The sequence below is a fragment of the Hyperoodon ampullatus genome (genome assembly GCF_949752795.1).
Source record: "Hyperoodon ampullatus genome assembly, chromosome: X".
Taxonomy (NCBI): Eukaryota; Metazoa; Chordata; class Mammalia; order Artiodactyla; family Ziphiidae; genus Hyperoodon; species Hyperoodon ampullatus.
Genome location: NC_136913.1, coordinates 94389657 through 94411186, shown reverse-complemented (window position 1 = coordinate 94411186; position 21530 = coordinate 94389657). Strand labels below are relative to the sequence as shown.

The 21530-nt window shown below is 36.6% G+C and overlaps 1 protein-coding gene across 3 annotated transcripts in view; it reads right to left on the bottom strand.

The window, feature by feature from the left end:
- The window catches only part of COL4A5 (collagen type IV alpha 5 chain), a gene marked incomplete at its 3' end in the record, with an annotated part of 237781 nt that overhangs the window by 63470 nt on the left and 152781 nt on the right, over window positions 1-21530 (bottom strand). For all 3 annotated transcript variants that reach the window (XM_079727040.1, XM_079727039.1, XM_079727041.1), the window contains exons 20-29: window positions 20729-20902; window positions 20305-20388; window positions 17253-17345; window positions 14991-15061; window positions 14510-14701; window positions 13529-13697; window positions 11446-11538; window positions 11254-11358; window positions 6999-7096; window positions 5575-5725 (exon numbers count right to left, since the gene is read on the bottom strand). In XM_079727040.1, coding sequence (XP_079583166.1) covers window positions 5575-5725; window positions 6999-7096; window positions 11254-11358; window positions 11446-11538; window positions 13529-13697; window positions 14510-14701; window positions 14991-15061; window positions 17253-17345; window positions 20305-20388; window positions 20729-20902 — 1230 coding nt within the window. The remainder of the gene's footprint in view (window positions 1-5574; window positions 5726-6998; window positions 7097-11253; window positions 11359-11445; window positions 11539-13528; window positions 13698-14509; window positions 14702-14990; window positions 15062-17252; window positions 17346-20304; window positions 20389-20728; window positions 20903-21530) is intronic.

Below are 21530 nucleotides of genomic sequence, written 5' to 3'. Positions count from 1 at the left end.
TTTGTACGTTATTTCTGCTACCTGGAACATACTTCCCTAAAGATTCAGTTCAAATGTCACTTTGTATATGAAGCTTCCCAAGGCACCTTAGATGCGGCCCTGAACAAAAGTAACATATCAGATAAACTAAATGCTTCCAAAGTCATCATTATTTTCTTTTTTTGTTGAATGATTCCAATGTTCAGTCTTAAGCACATTTTCTTCCTCATATAGTTCTTTCCTGATGGATATTAGCCTTATTAATTTATTACTGGTCACTATGTTGCCTTGAAAATGATGTACCAATTTCTCCTATAGTTTAGTCACTAAGTTCTGATACCCAGCCACTGGTGTAAGTATATCTGGTGGGTGAACTTTTATTGTGATCTGCTTGCTGTGTTTTGACTATGGTCTATTGATCCAAAACATTAGTGATACATACTCATAAAAGTTCCTGTTGAGATAAACACTATCATGGTGATACCACCTAGATTTTCTTATAGTAGAGAACAATCTCTGAGATCTTCAAGAGCAGAGTCTATGCCTTTGTGTTTCTAACAATTCAAGTAATAATAGACACAGAATAAGAACATAATGAATGTTTGAGGAATAAAGGAATTACGTGGCAGAAAGCCCCAAAGTCTTTTTTTTTTTCTAGCACCTTAGGAACTGTACTGAGGTTTTAATATTTGGGAATGATTCCTATTAGGATATGGGGATCCTATACTTCCTTTCAAAGGTTAGGCAAACGCTTGATGAAGGGCTGATGTTTAAAATGGGCTTCAACCCCTTTCTTCCCAACCTCTGTCTCAAGGATATTTTCATAAACAAAGTATAATGAGTGAGTAATTTCCATATGGAGACTGTTTGCCACATAGCTTATCATTTGAAATGTTTCTATCTGCAAGTTTTGGGGGTCACAAGTTTAAGCTGGGGGAGGTAACTGATGGGAAACACTATCTGTAACTTTGAGTGTTACAGTTTATAGCCGGCCAGAATTGTGTACTCAAAGACAGGAAGGTATTTTTAAAAGCGCTTATCTGAGAACAATTTGTATTGGGTTAGTTTGGGGCTCTTGCTGGCAGAATATAGCCTGGTTAAATTTGGCAATGCTGTTTTATTGCTTTAATAGGAATCAATCCAACATGTTTCAGAAGTGTGGGGTTCTTCAGATTATTTTCTGGGGGCCAAAACGTTGACCAGGAGAGTCTAGTTCCTTGCAAACCAGAAAGAAAAAAAAAAACAATTGCCAAACCAGTTAGACTAATTCTATTCATATATATAATTAGGGAAATCAAAATCAAGGGGATAGAAAAAACCAATAAAGAAATGAGCAAAGCGGGGCTTCCCTGGTGGTGCAGTGGTTGAGAGTCCGCCTGCCGATGCAGGGGACGCGGGTTCGTGCCCCGGTCCAGGAAGATCTCACATGCCACGGAGCGGCTGGGCCCGTGAGCCATGGCCGCTGAGCCTGCGCATCCGGAGCCTGTGCTCCGCAACGGGAGAGGCCACAACAATGAGAGGCCCGCATACCACAAAAAAAAAAAAGAAAGAAATGAGCAAAGGACATGAGCAGTTTACAGGAAAATATATGTATGTCCTTTAAATATATGAAAAGATGGTCAATTTTCCTCATAATAATGGAAATACAATTTTAAACTACCCTGAGAGTAAAGGAAAAGGACGTAGTATATCCAAAGAAATTTTTAAAAAAGAAAAAAGTTGGAGAACTTATATTACCTGACATCAAGTCTTATTGTAAAGCTACTGTAATATAAACAGTTGGTAGGAACTTAAGGATAGTAAGATAGATAAACAGAACTGACAGCACAGAAATACACCCATGCATAAACAGTCGTTTGATTTTTGACACTGACACCAAAATAATCCAATGAGGAGGGAGTTATTTTAAATAAATGATGCTAAGCAAAACTTATTTGAAATGGATGACGGTCTCCAACATAAAAACTAAAACTATAAAATTTACAAAATAAAAAAGAATATATTTGCAACTTTGGAACAGGGAAAGTTTTCTTAGATAAAACACAGAAAATAATAATCAAATAAGAAAAAAATTGATAAATGAAAAATCAATAAAATTAAAACTTCTGCTCATCAAAATACACTAGGCAAGCCAGACAGGGATAAAATACTCATAAACATGTATTTGACAAAGAACCAGTATGCAGGATACGTAAAGGTCACTTCCAACTTAACAATAAAAAGGAAAACAACCCATATTTTAAAGTGGGAAAAATATCTGAATATGTAAATAATTCACCAGTACATGTAAAAGAGCTCAACATCATTAGTCATCAGGGAAATTCAAACTAAAACCAAAATACATTACCTACATACCTACTAAAATTCAAAAGTGAAAAAACTGATAAAACCAAATGTTGGAGAGAATGTGGAACAACTGAAACTTTCATACTATATTGGTTAGAAAATGATACAACCATTTTGGGAAAAGGTCTAGTAATTTCCTTTTTCTATTATTGAGTTATAGTTGATTTACAATATTATATAAGTTTCAGGTGTACAACATAGTGATTCACAATTTTAAAGGTTATACTCCATTTACAGTTATTATAAAATACTGGCTATATTCTCCCTGTACAATATATCCTTGTAGCTTATTTATTTTATAGTACATAGTAGTTTGTACCTCTTAATCCCAAACCCTATCTTACCCCTCCCCCTTCCCTCTCCCCACTGGTAACCACTAGTTTGTTCTCTATTTCTGTGAGACTGTTTCCTTTTTGTTATATTCACTATTTTGTTTTATTTTTTAGATTCTACATATAAGTCCTATCATACATTATTTGTCTTTCTCTGACTTATTTCACTAAGCATAATACCCTCCAAGTCCATTCATGTTGTTGTAAATGGCACAATTTCGTTCCTTTTTATGGCTGAGTAATATTCCATCATATATATATGCCACATCTTCTTTACCCATTCACCTGTTGACAGGCATTTAGGTTGCTTCCATGACCTGGCTACTGTAAATAGTGCTGCAGTGAATTCTGGGGTGCATGTGTCATTTTGAACTATGGTTTTCTCTGGATATATGCCCAGGAGTGGGATTGCTGGATCATATGGTAGTTCTACTTGTAGGTTTTTGAGAAACTTCCATACTGTTTTTTACAGTGGGTGTACCAATTTACATTCCTACCAACGATGTACAAGGGTTCCCTGAAAAAGGTCTAGTAGTGTCTTATACAACTAACATGCACCTGTCTTATGACCCAACAATTCTACTCTTAGGTATTTACTCAAGCATAATGAAAGCACATATCCATTAAAAAAAAGTTGTAAAAGAATGTTCTTAAGAGTTTCCCTCATAATAGCCAAACACTTTGACACAGTCCAGGTGTTCATCAACAGAGAATGGATAAACAAACTTTGGTATACTTATACAATGAAATGCTCATTAAAAACAAATAAAGGACTACTGATAAACACAACAACATGAATGAATCTCAAAAACAATAGTCTGAGTGAAGGAAGCCTCACAAAGAAAGTACATGCTGTATCATTCCAAAGGATTTCTAGAACAGGTAGAATTAATTTTTGATGAAAAAAATCATTACCGTATGGTTGCCACTGTGGATGTTGGGGTTAGGACTGAGGAAAGGGGCAAAAGGGAAATTTCTGGGATCATATCTTGATAGGGGTTTGGTTAAACAGGAGTATGCATCTGTTAAAATCCAGAAAATGTACCCTTAAGATTTGCACATTTCATTTTTTTAACATCTTTATTGGAGTATAATTGCTTTACAATAGTGAGTTAGTTTCTGCTGTATAACAAAGTGAATCAGTCATACATATACATACGTTCCCATATCTCTTCCCTCTTGCGTCTCCCTCCCTCCCACCCTCCCTATCCCACCCCTCTAGGTGGTCACAAAGCACCGAGCTGATCTCCCTGTGCTATGCGGCTGCTACCCACTAGCTATCTATTTTACATTTGGTAGTGTATCAAAAGAAAAAGAACAACCATAGACATGTATGCTGCAGTATTTAGGGAGAAGTGCATTGCTATTGTGATTTACCTTGAAATGCATTAAAAATAAGTCAACGAAAGGAGAAAGGGATGAAGAAATATGTGACAAATCATGCATAGTAAAATGTTGATAGTAGAATATCAATGGTGGGTATACAGTAGTCACTGTAAAATTTTTTCTACTTCGCTTTATATAAAACATTTTTAAAAATTAAATGTTGGGGGCTTCCCTGGTGGCACAGTGGTTGAGAGTCCGCCTGCCGATGCAGGGGACACGGGTTTGTGCCCTGGTCTGGGAAGATCCCACATGCCGCGGAGCGGCTAGGCCCGTGAGCCATGGCTGCTGAGCCTGTGTGTCCAGAGCCTGTGATCCACAACGGGAGAGGCCACAACAGTGAGAGGCCCGCGTACCGCAAAAAAAAAAAAAAATTAAATGTGGGCAGAGAGATAAAATGTGAATTGTAGAATCTAGGTGGTAGATAGATGGGTTTTCACTGTACAATTCTTGTTAATTTTTCTGTGTGTTTGAGATTTTTCACAATAAAATGTTTAAAAATCTATACTGAGATAACCTACTTGTTTCCAACAGTTTGGCAAAAATCCAAGAGTTTATCAACATACTCATTTAGCAAGGCTGTGGGGAAACAAGCACACCCATACATTTTTGGGGGAGTGTAAAAAGGTACAAATGGAGAGGAATCTGTCAATATCTAGAAATGCATTTGCCCTTCCATTCAGAAAACCCATTTTTATTACTCTATTCTAACATTACACCTGTACACACATGAAATAACATGTATGCAAGATTATTCAGTGTGGCATTATTTCTAATAAGAAAATATTGCCAAAAACACAGTCTAGCAACTAGCAACTGGTAGAATAAACCATGGCATACCCAAGCAATACAATACTAGGCAACTATTTTAAAAAAATCACAATCTCTATGTACTAACATGGAGGATTCTCTAGAATATAAAGTTAAATGAAATAAATAAAGTGAAAAAGGTAGTACTCTATCTTTTGAGAAAGGTAGGAAATAAAAATATATATGTTCTTCTTTAGCACAGGGAGATCAGCTCGGTGCTTTGTGACCACCTAGAGGGGTGGGATAGGGAGGGTGGGAGGGAGATGCAAGAGGGAGGAGATATGGGGATATATGTATATGTATAGCTGATTCACTTTGTTATAAAGCAGAAACTAACACACCATTGTAAAGCAATTATACTCCAATAAAGATGTTAAACGATATATATATATTCTTATTGACTTGTATTTGTATGAAGGAACACCAGAAGGATAAATAAGTAACTAAAAAATGGCTACATACGGGATGGGGAGGAACATAATGGATGGATATGAGGTAAAGGGAAGACTTTTACAAAAGTGTTACTTCAATACATATATGATTGTATCATCTATACAATGAAATAAAACACAACATATACTAATGGAGGATTAAAAAAAAAAGCCATGATAGAGTGGCAGCATGGGCTTTCTAGTTAATTGGGATTATCACCCATAAACTGTCACAACAGTTTCAATTTCTATAAATTTAAAAGCAAATTGAGAATTAGCAATAGCCTCCATACCTTTTGGTCCAGGTAGCCCATCCAAGCCAGCTTGTCCTGGAGGACCTTGAGGTCCTGGGAAACCACGATCCCCTTTTGGACCAAGTATTCCTTTCAAACCTGGGAGTCCTGGAGGCCCAGGTGGCCCAGGTAGCCCAAATCCTGGTTCTCCCTTGAGCATACACATGATAAAACACAACAAAAACTCCCATGACTTTCTTGGTGTTTACTGTTTACTATAGAGAATTTAAAGCAGAAAATACAAGATAATAACCCCCCTGCCATGGTAAAGGGAGTAGGATAATTAAATGAAAAGTAATTGGCATGCAGGACAGAACATCTGGAAGGATAGGAAACTGGGCTTAGTAAAACAAATTGAATTATTTGGTCTGGATTCAGGACAAGAAAGAAATAACTGAGACAGCATGAGATTAAAGAACCGAAGTGATGAAATGTGATTACAGACTGGGTACTGTATTAGATGATTATTTTAAATCTGACTAAGTATGATAATAGAACTGTGGGTTTTCTATATAATGTCTGTTTACTTAGAGATGAATACTGAAGTATAGATATTTATAGGTGAAATGACACTATATTGAGATTTGGGTTAAAATACTTCAGCAAAGAAAAAAAGCATAGATGAAGCAAATATGATAAAGTCTTGATAATTTGGAATCTGAGTGATGGATATAAGAAAGTTCATTGTATTATTCCTTTTACTTTTGCATTCATTTGAAAAGGTTAATAATAAAATAAAAACAATCAATAGAGAAGTGATTTTCATGACAACTGTGGCCATGGTCAATTTTTCTTCCCATGGAAAAAAGTTATTGATAGTAATCATAAAAACACAGGAAGTTTAAATTAATTAAACACAGAGAAAATACAGGAACAGTTAGGATAATTACGTACCATGGCAGTTTGCTGAAGACTGACTAAGGAAAATTTTAGATTACCTAAAATGTAGTAAGAGGAATAGAAACCAACTCAAACACAGTACCATTATTAGTACTAAGTCGATAGCAATGATTTGCATTAAGTATCTGGGATGGAATTGGGACAGAGGGGAACGTATGAGAAGTACTTGGCATGATATTCAACACCATTTCAACCAAACATCACACAGACATGGACAGAGATTAAATGGAATGATGGTACTACAGAAAAGCACAGGGGAAACTGATGATTATATTCTCTCATCTCATCTCATCATATAACCAGTCACTCTAAACAGGTTCAGAAACTTCTTTTTTTTTGCTTCAATTTGACCCCTTGGACTATTAAAAAGTATTTGGAATTAAATATTTTTAAATAAAAATACAATAAGTTAAGATTTATTTATACAGTGAAGACTTGGGATGATGTCTAAATCAAAATAGAGAAGGCTAAGGAAGGTAGGGGGAATAGAAAAATAAGAAAAAATAAATTAAAATGTTTCAGACCTTTAGTCCTGGAAAGCCTGGTGGCCCAGAAGGACCTTCTAGACCAATTCTTCCAGGTGTCCCAGGTGCTCCCGGAGGTCCTGGAATTCCAGGAAAACCTGTAAAATTAGAAGCCATTTTTTAATCTCTAAAGAGAAGACACTGTAAGGAAGATACCCAAACACCCAAACCCACATTTTCACCCTATTCAATCATTCTTAGTGACTACAGTAAGAGGGTAAAACCACAATGACATTCTAGATGACTACCTCAGACTAAGCCTTACAGGTACCTGATATTCTCTCTCAATCACCATATGGTCCCCTATTATTGTCATATAGGGCTAATGTGTGTGGAAGATATGCTCTTCTAAGGAAAATCAAAGCTATTACCAACAAGACACAACTAAAAATAAGGAATGAATCCAACACAAAAATGCAGAGAAACTTTTCTTCTGCTTACATCTGGATACAGTATGAAAAAAGACCTACTACATAATTCTGGAAGTGTACTGAAAACAATTGCAGAAAATAAATAAGGAACCACAAGCTTCAAATGACACATTAAACAAGATGGACTTAATTGATATTTAAGGGCATTCCATCCAAAAACAACAGAATACACTTTCCTCTCAAGTGCTCGTGGAACATTCTCGAGGATAGATCATATCTTGGGTCACAAATCAAGCTTCAGTAAATTTAAGAAAATCGAAATCGTGCCAAGCATCTTTTCCAACCACAACACTATGAGACTAGATACCAATTACAGGAACAAATCTGTAAAAAATACAAACACATGGATGCTAAACAATATACTACTAAATAACCAAGATATCACTAAAGAAGTCAAAGAGCAAATCAAAAAATACCTAGAAACAAATGACAATGAAAACACAATGACCCAAAACCTATGGGATGCAGCAAAAGTACCTATAAGAGGGAAGTATATAGCAATACAATCCTAACTCAAGAAACAAGAAAAATCTAAAATAAACAACCTAACATTACATCTAAAGGAATTAGAGAAAGAAGAACAAAAAACCCAAAGTTAGCAGAAGATAAGAAACCATAAAGATCAGATCAGAAATAAATGAAAAAGAAATGAAGCACACAACAGAAACGATCAATAAAACTAAAAGCTGGTTCTTTGAGAAGATAAACAAAATTGATAAACCATTAGCCAGACTCATCAAGAAAAAAAGGGAGAAGACTCAAATCAATAGAATTAGAAATGAAAAAGGAGAAGTAACAACTGACACTGCAGAAATACAAAAGATCATGAGAGATTACTACAAGCAACCATATGCCAATAAAATGGACAAACTGGAAGAAATGGACACATTCTTAGAAAGGCACAACCTTCTGAGACTGAAACAGGAAGAAATAGAAAATATAAACAGACCAATCACAAGCACTGAAATTGAGACTGTGATTAAAAGTCTTCCCACAAACAAAAGCCCAGGACCAGATGGCTTCACAGGCGAATTCTTTCAAACATTTAGAGAAGAGCTAATACCTATCCTTCTCAAACTCTTCCAAAATATAACAGAGCAAGGAACCCTCTCAAACTCATTCCACGAGGCCACCATCACACTGATACCAAAACCAGACCAAGATGTCACAAAGAAAGAAAACTACAGGCCAATATCACCGATAACATAGATGCAAAAATTGTCAAAAAAATACTAGCAAACAGAATCCAACAGCACATTAAAAGGATCATACAACATGATGAAGTGGGGTTTATCCCAGGAATGCAAGAATTCTTCAATATACACAAATCAATCAATGGGATACACCATATGAACAAACTGAAGGAGAAAAACCAGATGATCATCTCAGTAGATGCAGCAAAAGCTTTTGACAAAATTCAACACCCATTAACGATAAAAACCCTCCAGAAAGAAGATACAGAGGGAACCTACCTCAATATAATAAAGCCCATATACGACAAACCCACAGCAAACAACATTCTCAGTGGTGAAAAACTAAAAGCATTTCCTAAGATCAGGAACAAGACAAGGTTGTCCACTCACCATTATTATTCAACATAGTTTTGGAAGTTTTAGCCACAGCAATCAGAGAAGAAAAAGAAATAAAAGGAATCCAAATGGGAAAAGAAGAAGTAAAGCTGTCACTGTTTGCAGATGACATGATACTATACATAGAGAATCCTAAAGATGTTACCAGAAAACTACTAGAGCTAATCAATGAATGTGGTAAAGGAGCCAGATACAAAATTAATGCACAGAAATTTCTTGCCTTCCTATACACGAATGATGAAAAATCTGAAAGAGAAATTAAGGAAACACTCCCATTTACCATTGCAACTAAAAGGATAAAATACCTAGGAATAAACCTACCTAAGGAGACAAAAGACCTGTATGCAGAAAACTATAAGACACTGATGAAAGAAATTAAAGATGATACAAACAGATGGAGAGATATACCATGCTCTTGGATTGGAAGAATCAACACTGTGAAAATGACTATACTACCTAATGCAATCTACAGATTCAATGCAATCCCTATCAAACTACCACTGGCATTTTTCACAGAACTAGAACAAAAAATTTCACAATTTGTATGGAAACACTAAAGACCCTGAATAGCCAAAGAGCTCTTGAGAAAGAAAAATGGAGCTGGAGGAATCAGGCTCCTGGACTTCAGACTATACTACAAAGCTACAGTAATCAACACAGTATGGCACTGGCACAAAAACAGAAATATAAACCAATGAAACAGAATAGAAAGCCCAGAGATAAACCTACGCACATATGGTCACCTTATTTTTGATAAAGGAGGCAAGATAATAAAACGGAGAAAAGACAGCCTCTTCAATAAGTGGTGCTGGGAAAACTGGACAGCTACATGTAAAAGAATTAAATTAGAACACTCCCTAATACCATGCACAAAAATAAACTCAAAATAGATTAAAGACCTAAAGGTAAGGCCAGACACTATAAAACTCTTAGAGGAAAGCATAGGCAGAACCCTCTATGACATAAATCACAGCAAGATCCTTTTTGACCCACCTCCTAGAGAAATGGAAATAAAAACAAAAATAAACAAATGGGTCCTAATGAAACTTAAAAGCTTTTGCACAGCAAAGGAGAACATAAAGAAGATGAAAAGACAACCCTCAGAATGGGAGAAAATGTATGCAAATGAAGCAACTGACAAAGGATTAATCTCCAAAATTTATAAGCAGCTCATGCAGCTCAGTATCAAAAAAAACAAACAACCCAATCCAAAACTGGGCAGAAGACCTAAATAGACATTTCTCCCAAGAAGATATTCAGATCCCCAACAAACACATGAAAGGATGCTCAACATCACTAATCATTAGAGAAATGCAAATCAAAACTACAATGAGGTATCACCTCACACCAGTCAAAATGGCCATCATCAAGAAATCTACAAAAAATAAATGCTGGAGAGGGTGTGGAGAAAGGGGAACCTTCTTGCACTGTTGGTGGGAATGTAAATTGATACAGCAACTATGGAGAACAGTATGGAGGTTCCTCAAAAAACTAAAAATAGAACTGCCATATGACCCAGCAATCCCACTACTGGGCATATACCCTGAGAAAACCATAATTCAAAAAGAGTCATGTACCACAATGTTCATTTCAGCACTATTTACAATAGCCAGGACATGGAAACAACCTAAATGTCCATCGACAGATGAATGGATAAAGAAGATGTGGCACATATATACAATGGAATAGTACTCAGCTATAAAAAGGACATGTTTAAACACTGATCTCAGACCAGTGCACACTCTTGCCATTCATGAGAAAAGAAATTCTGTGAAGAATAAAGCATAACTGAAGCAACAGCCCTAAAAATTTCAGTAAATCAAGATAATATGATTTAGGACAAAACATTACTTGGATATATGTGTGCAATAAATCTGTTTTCTGTTTAATACAATCCATTCATTTAACAAATATGTATTGAGCGGTTAATATGTGCCAGGGACTTTTCTGAGCCCTGTAAATACAGTTTGAACACAAAAGACAATAATTACTGTGATATTTAAAGCTTGTATTTAATTTTTGCATATCTAGGATTTAGATATTTTCTTGTCTGGAATGCTTTACATAAAGACAATGAAACTATAGTACATACATGCTGTGACTTTTCCCTTACATTCTTTATTGCACATGGAAAAAAGTTGCACGAATATACTTTATCTGTTGTGTGAGCTATATCAAAGAATAATATCATACTAACCAGCTAAACTACCTTGCCTCCTACCCAGTCCTACGTACCTTTGGGACCAGGTGGTCCAGGAAGCCCGATTCCAGGGATACCTGGTTCTCCTTTGCTACCAGGTATACCTGGTAAGCCTGGCTGGCCTGGGAGTCCAGGTTCACCTACGGAGAAACAGCAGTTTTTTGGAAGTAGCCAAAGAAAGAAACCAACAAGTGTTGAAGACATGGTCAAATAATTTCCTCACATACCTGGAAGACCTACTTCACCATCTCTGCCTGGGTTACCAGGCAAGCCAGGCTTCCCTGGCTGTGTTATGGTCTGACCTGGATCACCTTTAGGACCTAAGAACAAGTGGGAATTAATAGTGAATGGGAAGTGTTCACTTGACTAAAGATCTCCACTAATTAAAACAAAAAAGAAAGTACTTACAATCTTCTAAAAATTCAAACTAACAAAAATTGTACGAGAAAAACAATCCTATATATATTTTCAAGGAAGATACTAAACAGAAGGATGAAATTTCAAAGAGAAAAGTAGATGACAGTTTTAAGGGTTTCCATGAAGATGGCATCTATAAAAATATTAGGCATCTATAAAAATATTAGGCAACTATAAAAATATTTTCTAAATGTAGGTCAAAAGAAAAATACTTCTTTTTGGTTAACTAGTGGTACTTTAAGGTTTTATGTGTGCAAAGTCCAAGTACAACTACTTCTCATTAATTGAAATAAGAATTTGAAATAGGCTCAGGACAAAGATGGATTTCTTAAACATGACATAAAAAGCACTAACCATGAGAGAGAAAAGGTTGATATATTTGACTACATTCAAATTGACTTCTGTTCATTAAAGACACCATACAGAGAGTGAAAATGGCAAACCATAGTGAATTAAGATTTTGCAAAATAAATAGCTAATAAAGAACTGATACAAATAATACACACACACACACACACACACACACACGTATATATTCCTCCAAATCAATAAGAAAAAGAAACAACCCAAAAGAAAAAATGGTCAAAACACTTGAATAGACATTTCACAAACAGAAATTCAAATAGTCAACAAACATATGTAAAGGTGGTAAACATTAATATAATCAGAGAAATATAAAATAAAACTGCCATGAGATATATCACACTCAACAGACTGGCAAAAATGAAAAAGTCTAACAATACAAAATACTTATGAGGATATAGAGCAACAAGAAACCTCTAATACTGCTGGTGGGAGTATAAACTGGTACAACTGCTTTGGACGTAGTTTGGAATTATCTAGTAAAGCTGAAGATGTATTTATTCTATGCCTCAAGAATGCTAATCTTAAATATATAGCCTAGCCTAGGGATTGGCAAGTTTTTTCTGTAAAGGACCAGACAGCATATACTTTAGGCTTTGTGGGCCATCTTGTCTCTGTAGCAACAACAACTCTGTAGTAGTAGTGCAAAAGCAAGCATAAACAATAGTGAATGGCTGTGGATGTGTTCAAATAAAATTTTCATTTATGACAACATGTGGAGGGCCAGAGTTGTAGTTTGCTGATCTCTGTCACAGAGCAGTGTATGCACATGTACACCAGAAATATACATAAAAGAATGCACATAGAAGCATTATTCATAATAGGCCTGAACTATAAATAACCCAACTGTCCATTAACAATAGAATGCATAAAGCAACGGTGATACACACACATACACACACACACAGTGGGATACTGTACAGCAGTGAAAATGAATATGCTATATCCATACACAAAGTTAACATAAAGAATACTTACCCTATGCTTCCATTAATATAACACTCAAAAAGAAGCATAATTAAAGTACTTAGTTTAGGAATACATATCTAGGTGATAAAACTATATATGGAAGGAAATTATGCAAAAGTCAGGACAGTGTTTACCTTTGGAGAAATGGAAGGGGATTATGATCGGAAAGGACAGAGAGAGGAGGATAGGGGTTTTGAAGATGCTGGCAATGTTGTGTTTCTTGACGTGTGTGGTAGTTATGTATGTGTTTCCATTATAATTATTTGTTAAACTTTGCATTATATATATCATGCACATTATATATATCATGCACTTAAAAACAACAACAGTAACAATAAATACAGTCAAAAAATTTAAAGAGAAGCCCCTCTTAAAACGCGTGCGCGCGCGCACACACACACACATTTATGTTTCCCTGCTAAGAAGCTCTGAAAAACCCCAATATAAATGGCGATGGAAACACAATTCTCATAAAAGGAAGCCAAGAATGGCCAAAAGATAATAAATACATTTCTGCTTTTAAGCACCAAACTAAAAACAAAACAACCATAGTAAACTCACCTGGTATTCCTGGCTGGCCTGGATTTCCTGCTACACCTTGTATGCCTTTTTCACCTGGTGGGCCTGGAGGGCCAAAACCAAGAGGGCCCATAGGCCCCCTATTTCCTGGGAGACCTGGCAAACCTGGGTTCCCAGGGGGACCTCTTTCACCCTTAAAAGCAATTCCACCCTGAAAAGGGAAAAATTTAATACAGAAACATATAGATATAACAGCTATCTGTAGGTTGGTATTACTAAGTACAACTAGAGAAATGATACAGCCATAAATAGTTCTTAAAAACTGCATAAGTGTGTGTTATTATGGGGTGGTATGTGTGATCACTCTACTTATTCATTCTTTTAACAAATATTTTTGAGTTCCTACTATGTGCCAGGTGCTGGTGATAAAGCAAAGAATAAAAATAGGCAAAAATCTCTGCATTCATGAAGCTTACAGTCAAAAATCTCTGCGTTCATGAAGTCAAGAAGTTTACAGCCTAGCTAACATTTAATAAAATAGCACTTTCTACCTAAATATCCTGGGCTGTGTGTTGTGCACAAAATAAGAATCTACTCATTTATCTTCAATCTGTAGGCTCCATGGCACATTTCACACGGCCATCTACTCACACTAATCTCTAAGCTTACTTTATATAAAAACCAAATTAGTCTTTTGTTGTCCGGTCTAAAAAAAACCAGACAAGGCTATGTGGGATAAGAAAAGGGGAACCTCACAGTGACCCTTAAGCATCTTAACCTCCTGCCTACGTAGTCATAGCAAATATTACTCAATATAGCAGTGGGTTAAGCAGAAAGAATTAATAAAACCACTGAGAAAATAACTGTAAAGAAACCCTATGTAGTCAATAACAATGTACCATTAGTATATATAATCACATTCTTTTAAGCACTGATTACATGTTCATCTCAGCACCAGGCCTATCCTAGGAAACATCACTAACAATTTGACATGACAAAACCAAGAATGTCAAACCAACTCACAGGTTCTCCTTTGGGGCCAGGAAGCCCTGGCAATCCATCCTGTCCAGGGGTGCCAGGTAAACCAGGAAGCCCTGGAGCTCCAGGAGAACCCAAATCTCCTTTGTCACCCTTCATTCCTGGAAAAGTGAGGATGTCACCAGGTTCACCTTTAGGTCCGGGAAAGCCTGGAGCGCCTGGAGCTCCTGGTATGCCCTGAGGAGGTGGTTGGGGGGGCAATAAAGAGGGGAAAAAGAAGAGAGAGAAAAAGAAACTCGGTTTCTTTTTTTCTAATACTTTCTCCAGTTTATCCCATCAACCTGCCCAATAACATTTAGTGTACCAAGCTATGAGTCAAGTGGGACATATGAGTCAGCGAGAGTGAAAGAATCAAATATATCATAATAAGAAAACTAAATTTCTTTTATATATATCCACAAGTGAAAATCAAAGTGTAAATGGGTTTCTTCTACTTCTTTTGTTATATGATATACTCAAAACTTACTGTTAATCCTTTGGGACCGGTTGCACCAGCGTGTCCTTTTTCACCCTTCTGTCCAGGGAAACCAAGAGATCCTAATACACACACACACACACACACACACACACACACAGAGTAATGTGAGCTTTGAGCTTGAAATCCTGACAAAGCTCATATAAAAATCAGCAAGTCAGGAAGTCAAGTTTTAAAATAAGAATGCCAGACTTCCCCAGGGGTGCAGTGGTTAAGAATCCGCCTGACAATGCACCAATGCAGGGGACACGGGTTCGATCCCTGGTCTGGGAAGATCCCACATGCCGTGGAGCAACTAAGCCCGTGAGCCACAACTGCTGAGCCTGAGCTCTAGAGCCTGCGAGCCACAACTACTGAAGCCCACACGCCTAGAGACCGTGCTCCACAACAAGAGAAGCCACCGCAATGAGAAGCCCACGCACTGAGACGAAGAGTAGCCCCCACTCGCCACAACTAGAGAACGCCCACGTGCAGCAATGAAGACCCAACACAGCCAATAAATAAATAAATTAATTAATTAAAAAATAAGAATGCCATTCAATCCCATTTAACAAGTCACGTTTTGATTTTTCTATTCTATGCTCTGAGGGTGAGGAGATCATCCTTTCTTTTAGGTAAAGCTAACATTTCCTGGTACATACAGCATTGTATCCTTAGGTATTTCCAATTCCAAAGCCTCTCAGAGCTCGCAGCTACCAAGTACTATGCACAGAAATGCTCTGCTCTTATAACCACCCCATTGCCAAGGTGAGAAGGAGATAAGGACAAAGTCTGTGTATCTTTCTTTGTTCTTACTTAAGCAATTATCCTAGATTCCTACCAGTTCTTTCTTTGGTTTGTCACTCCTGAAAATTTTGTTTATGAGGAAGGATTGGTGCTCAAAGACTAGAGGAAATATTGCTAAAGCAGTGCTCTCAAAATGGGTCCCTGGACTAGTTGCATCAGCATCATCTGGGCACTGGTTAGAAATGCTAATTCTTGGGCCCTCCACCCCAGGTCTACTGAATCAGAAATTTGTGTGTGGGGGGGTGTGACCCAGGAATCTGGGTTTTAACAAGCCCTCCAAGTAATTCTGATGCTCTCCCAAGTTTGAAAACCACTAGACTGGAAGTACAAGGCTAGATGATTAACTTCTAGGAGCAGCTATAAGACTTGCTGAAAATCTATTTCCAAACAACAAATGTGTGTTTGGCATACACACTAGACAGAAAGGTAAGAGACCTGGTATCTATTGTCAGCCCTGACTGACTCAGACATGAAATGTGATTTCAAGAGAAAATAATACTGGGAAACCCCAAGAGGCAGTTGAGTAAAAGAGTTGTGGGTCTGATGTATATCACATATGTTTCTGATTGGAAATGGGGAAGGAGGAGTTATATATAGAAAGAGGAAGACAAATATCATATGATATCACTTATATGTGGAATTTACAAACAGGGTACAAATGAACTTATCTACAAAACAGAAACAGAGTTACAGATGAAGAAAACAAACTTATGGCTACAAGGGGGGTAAGGGAGGAGGGGGATAAATTGGGAGACTGGAATTGACATATACACACTACTATACATAAAATAGATAACTAATAAGGACCTACTGTATAGCACAGAGAACTCTACTCAATACTCTGTAATGGCCTATAATGGGAAAAGAATCTAAAGAAGACTGGATATATGTAAATGTATAACTGATTCAATTTGCTGAACACATGAAACTAATACAACATTTAAATCAACTATACTCCAATAATTTTTTTTTAAAAAGAAAGGAACATTTTAATTTTTTTTAATTTTTAAAAATTAAAAAAAATAAAGAGGAATATTGGCAATTGATTGCCAAACTCTGGTAGAAGACCGTTTCTTAATGACAACATGTGATACATCCCAATGACTAGAATCTTGGCCACTGAAAACCATATTCAGGGGCCAGGTATTATGAACATTTTCCCCAGTTTTCTGGAATAAAGAAGTCTGACTCTGTATAAGTTATTTTCCTCGCCATATGGAAAATAAGGAAGATGTTTTTCCTGGAGTAATACTGTCAAAATTCTTTAATAGAAAATGTTGGTAGCTTCAGCTACTGGAAACAAGAGCATAATTTATTTCATAGCAGATAGTGACATTTCATATTTAATTATTTATGGATGTGAGTGCCTAGCCATAAAATGAGAAACTGGCATCATTTAAAACTATAAGCTCACTAATATCTAGCCAAGAAATAGTTTTAAGGTTGCCCTGAGGAAGATTGTTTTACCTGGGGGACCTGGAAGACCTGGCAAACCAGGTTCACCTGGAGGCCCTGAAACACCAGTTCCAATACAGTTGAAGCAGGTGTCACCTTTGTCACCTAGAGAAAACCATAATAAAAAACAAATTTTACTTGAAGTGGTACATATATCTTCTTTAGATAGGTTCTAAAGAAGTTAGCACTAAGGGATAATACTCCTACCTAACAGTGTAGCTGGAGAAGCCTATATCTAGAATCAATTTACTTGATAAATATTTACTGAACACCTACTATGTGCCAAGCACTGTTCGAGGAGTTTGTAATACATTGATAAACAAAACAGACAAAATCCATACCTTCACAGTGTTTACATTCTACCAGTGGCTGGGTAAGAGAAATTGGATGTGCTTAGGGGTGGGTGGCAGGTTGCAATTTTAAATAGGGTGGTTAGGATAAGACCTCATTGAGAAGATGACACGTGATTAAAAAAACTTAAAGGACATGGCACGTGCATAACGACTGTAGAGCAGTCCAGGTAGAAAGAGTAGCCATGTTTGGCATATAGAAGGAACATCAAGGAGAACAGATTGCGGGAGTACAGTGAGGAAGGGGAACCAGGTCAGACAGTTAACAGGTTATAACAAGTGGCATATCATAAAATATCACATAGGCCACCACAAAGACTGTGGCTTTTACTGTGAGTGAAATGAGAATCTAGGAGAAGAAATTAAACAGAAAAGCAACATGATATGACTTAAGTTTTAAAAGGATGACTTTGGTTGCTATGTTAATATAATCTAAGTACAAGGATCGAAACAGGGTAACCACATAAGTGGCTAATGCTGAAGTGATCTAGGAGAGAGAGTAGCTCATTCCAGAGTGACAGCAATGAACATGATGAGAATTGGTTAGATTCTGGACATTTTTGAAAGTAGAGCCGATAGGGTTTTCTCATGGATCACATATAGAATGCAAAAGAAAAAGGGAATCAAGGACGACTCCATGGCAGATCAAAGGTCGAAATGTAAAAGGCAAAAACGATAAAGCTTTTAGAAGAAAACATAGAGGAATATCATCAGGTCCTTGGGATAAGCAAAGATTTCTAAAACAGAACATAAATAGCACTAACCATAAAAGAGGACATTAATAATTTGACTTCTTTTAATTAACAACTTCTGTTCAAGAAAAGACAGGAGTAAAAAAGCAAGTCGCAGAATGGGAGAATATATTTGTGATACATATATCCAACAACCCAATTAAAATAGAAAAAGATAGGTACTTTACAAAAAGAATGTACAGACTATAAGAAAAGCGGCTCAGCATCAATAAGTTGTGAGGGAAATGGAAACTAAATCCTCTTTGTAAAATGGTTTGGTGATATCTATGGAATCAAAGATACATCTACCTTATGACCCAGCAATTCCATTACCAGGTTTACACAACAGAAATGAATGCTTATGTCCTACTATATATATATATATATATATATATATATATATATATATATATATATATATATGAATGTTCATAGCAGCATTCATAATAGCCCCAGGCCAAATGTCCATTAACATTAGAATGGATGAATATGAATAGGAATATTCATTCAATGAAATACCAAAGAGCAGTGAAAAAATACTGCTACAAACAAAAACATGGATATACCTCACAGATATAATATCAAGACATAAAAGAGCCCATACTGTATGATTCCATTTATACAAAGTTCAAAGTTAGGCAAACTGTTTGATTGAGGATACAACAGTGGTTATCTTTGGGAGTGCTGACTAGGATGCACAAGAGAGTCTTCTAGAGTCTTGGAAAAGTTCTATATTTTGATTTAGACAGTAGTTACACGGGAGGTAATAGATAGACATACATACAGAGAGATATACATATAGAGACAAAGTATATATAGGAGGAGACATATCTATATATAGAGAGAGACATATCCATACCTATATCTATATCTAATATATATGATATGCCAGGAAGGTAGGAAGAAAAACAGAGCATGTAATATACTGAAAACCAAGTGAAGAAAGTGTTAAAGAATGGAAAAATCAAGGAAATAATGGACTGAGACTTGATATTTGAATTGGCAGTGAACAGGCTGCTGATGACTTTGACAAAAGCAGCATCTATGGAGTGGTGGGGGGAGGGGAGTGAAGTCCTGAGGAGTATGCTTAAGAGAAAATGAGAGTAAAGTTATCTAGAGACAGTGAGTAGAAAATTCTTGAAGCGTTTTGCTCCAAATGGAAGCAGAGGAATGGCGTAGTATCAGGCAGGGGAAGTGGGATTATGATAAAATATTTTTAGATGGGTGAAGAAAGCATATTTGTATACTGCTGGGAATGATCCAGTAAAAGGGGAAAATTGATGATATGGGAGAGACAAGAATTTCTGGAATGAATTTTTGGGGGAGAAGAAGAGGAAACTGAATCTATTGTACAAACAGAAGAATTGCTTTAGATAGGATCAGTAACAATAATAGGCAGGAAGGTAGAATATAGGCGCAAGATGCAAATAGGTGGGTAAATATGGTGGTGGCGGCAATCTGTGAAAGTTCTCGTTATTGCTTCAATTGGTCAGTGGAGGAGGAAACAAAGTCAGAATCCTAAAATGAGAATGGAAGAGGAGGTGTTAGAAGTTTGAAGAGGGAAGGCACAGGCTCAGAAGAGGTGGTAATTTGGAATTACCAGGGCTGTGCTTTTGGTTGAAGTGAGTACAATGGCAGGAGAGGAGGGCAAAGGTGTCAAGAGTTTATGTATGAGATTGATTATGGAATTTAAGCTGGGTTAAGAGAGAAGAAAGGACATCAAAAGGTTGAGGGACGGTCAAAGTTGGTAGGTTTCAGTGAGTGTGAAGTAATGTTGGAGTCAGGTTATTAGAGGTAGTAAGCCAGAAAGACAGGATGTAGTGGTCACAAAATGAGATTTGGGAAATCAAAATATGGAAGTGTGCACTACTGGTAATGTGTGGTCTTGGGGTATGACCATGGGAGTGAGTGGCTGAGGTAGGGTGGAGGATATAGGGGATTTTGCTGATGATTTCAAAGGATGAAGGAATATGGGAATCAAACCTTTCACTCCTTGTTCTCCTTGGAGTCCTCTATCACCTGGAGATCCTGGAGGGCCAGGAGGGCCTGCTTCACATACCTCATCACCTGAGATAAGATAAAACAAGAACAGCAAGCCAATTGTTGTAAAATATCCAGAAGACAACAAAGAGAAAGTCTGATAGGCTAGGAAAAAAGATCTATTTTCAGTTATTTTTCTGCATTAATACAACTACCTATAAACAAAAGGAAGATATAATATTAGTGATAATTTGAAGAACAAATCTAAATACCAAATAATCACCAAAAGTCAAAAGTAGAAGCAGTGGAAGAATATTTAGCTATCAGAAATACAAAGAATGATGCCAACCTTCAGCTAGATTCACTTATAAATAAAGACAAAACAAAAACAACAATAGAACTTAACAGGAAAAAAACTATAGCTTACTAGGAGGGATGTGAGGGCCAGGAGGGCCAGGAGGCCCTGGAAGGCCAGGAGCCCCAGGCTGTCCATCAAGTCCAGGAGATCCAGGAATGGAAATTCCAGGTGGACCTTCATCACCTTTCTGGCCCCTTTCCCCAGGAAAGCCAGGGGGCCCAGGAGGACCTGTAACTGCAAGTCCTAGGATAAAAACAAATACCCATTAAAAGTGATCAAAATGATCTTATTTTAGACATATTACTTTGGGTCTCAATGAGACATTAAGTAATGATAAGATCTTCCTTTAATGTATAATACCAGTTATGTTCTTAGTTTTTTCTATGAGAATCAACATCTAGAGAAAAGATGGAAAGTTCCAATAATGTAAGTACTACTTTGAGTATAAGAAAGAATAATTTAATGTAGCTTTATTACTTTTGGAAATGTACTAATAACTAACTCTCTACTCACTCTCCTTTGACACTATGATCTTTTTTAATCTCAGAAATACCAGGAAGCCATTTACAGGAAAAAAAGAGACATCTCAAAGTTCTCATGTAAACGTGGCTCTGTTTCTGGACATTCTTCTGTTCCACTATCTGTTCCTGCATCATTAACACACTTTTTCATTACTACAGCTTTATAATGTTTTCAAAACTGGTAAGGAAAATATACCCATCTTTGTTCTTTTTAAAACCATCTTCACTACACTTACAAATTTACTCTTCTAAGTGAATTTCAGAGTCAGCTTGTCAGTTTCATTTTTTTAAAAACCATTGTAATTTGAATGAGATTAATTTGAATTTAAAGATTAAATTTTGGTAGAATT